The 1691-nt window shown below is 46.9% G+C and overlaps 1 protein-coding gene across 1 annotated transcript in view; it reads right to left on the bottom strand.

Annotated features, from left to right (window-relative positions):
* MYH14 (myosin heavy chain 14) overlaps nt 1-1691 on the bottom strand; it is a gene marked incomplete at its 5' end in the record, with an annotated part of 74578 nt that extends 72887 nt beyond the window's left edge. Inside the window, one exon of the mRNA XM_023520162.1 lies at nt 1443-1691. Coding sequence (XP_023375930.1) covers nt 1443-1691 — 249 coding nt within the window. The remainder of the gene's footprint in view (nt 1-1442) is intronic.

Genomic DNA, 1691 nt, shown 5'->3' on the forward strand with positions numbered 1-1691 from the left:
AAAACCAGCACTTTTCCCTTTAGGCTTTTAGCTAAATATTTAATGATTTTTCTCGTGAGGCCAGTTGAAATGAGCAAGATGGTGAGACCCCAGCCCTCTAAGCTGGTGTTTGAGGCATGACTCTACGATCAGCCACCTGGGTTCAAATCCTGACAGGACTCCTTCACATATATGTGACATGGGACCCAAGTCACTTAACATTCCTGAGCATCAGGCGATAACAACAGTCCCCAGCCCACGGGTGAGCTGATAACCCACACACAGCACTTAGAACAGTACTTGGCACATCGTAAGTGCTCAATAAATATTTGCTAGGCACCCGCTATGACTCATTATATTTTTATAATATTTTTCATTATTACTGGCGACATTCCTTGACAATCTCTCTAATCCCGTTTGCTCTTAATAACGCTTTGGCTGCTCATTAGAACCACCTAGAAGCTTATTAAAAATACCAACTACCATGTCACACCCCCAAAGAGCCTGGTTTAAATGGGTTAGGGTGGGGCTTGGGTGCTGGTATTTTCACAAAATTTCCCAGGCGATTCTAATGCGAAGGCTGTGATAAAAATGGCTGCCCGACCCAGTCTATTTGCTCTAAAGAGTATATAAGGAGAGAGACGTTAAATGCTTAACGCAGACTAGACCACCATAGTTGACCTCGCTATGGTCAATCTCATCTCGCTCTCTAAGGGGCACCACGGAAAATGGTCGCGCCTGGAGACCGATGACATCGGTCTGCCACGAGGTCAACCAGAACTTGACCTCTCTGCCTCAGCTTCTTTATCTACAAAATGCTTTCTAATTCTGAAGATCTGTTGAGATAATATGTATATATATATTTTTATGTAATGTATGTGTTCTCTTTAGTTTTTATTTCCTTGAAGTAATGTATTATTTAATTCTAATCTGCTATTATTTTTGTCACCCATTCCCTTGAGACGACATATTTCAGAGTGCCCAGTGTATGCTCGATAAATATCAGTTTGTATTGTTACTAAATCTCTCCGGGCTACAGTTTCTTTTCAGGTAAAACGGGATTAATCACAGACTCTCCTTTGTATAACGTGAGAGGAAATGAATTCATATATGGAAGGCATTTAGCACAGAGCCTGGCGTGTGCTTTTCCATACTCAGTGATTCTCACTAATTACGAGAGACCTATATCCCTTTCTCAAATCACTTTGGATGCATTATAGTTGAGATTTCAATAGTTTTTATACTTTAGAAAAATATTAAGACGCATCCACCAAATGGGGCCCCCCCGGTGGGGTCTGAGGCGGTTCTGGTAATCCGATCATTTATAAACCGGCAACTAAGTGCAGGAAGAGTCACAGGGCAGAGGGTGAAGATTATAAATCCCCTCACTTGGAAATTCGGGTCGGGGTGCGGACCCCGGCCCCCCACCCCAGCAGAGCCCTCTTGGTCGAGACACCACTCACATAGATGAGGCCGGAGTAGTACCGCTCACGGAGGTTATGCAGCACCGAGGCCTCGTTGAGGCAGGTCAGTTCGGCCATGTCCTCGGCCTTGCTGAACTTGGGCGGGTTCATGCGCTGGATCTGGTCCCGCGGTAGCCGCAGCCGCCGCCCACTCTCGGCCAGCTCCACCTCGGCCTCCTCCTCGCCCTCATCCCGCAGCGCCGCCGCCTCGAACCCGTGCAGCTCGGAGGGCACCCACACCAGGCGCCG

Source organism: Pteropus vampyrus, unplaced genomic scaffold (genome assembly GCF_000151845.1).
Source record: "Pteropus vampyrus isolate Shadow unplaced genomic scaffold, Pvam_2.0 Scaffold250, whole genome shotgun sequence".
NCBI classification, from domain to species: Eukaryota; Metazoa; Chordata; class Mammalia; order Chiroptera; family Pteropodidae; genus Pteropus; species Pteropus vampyrus.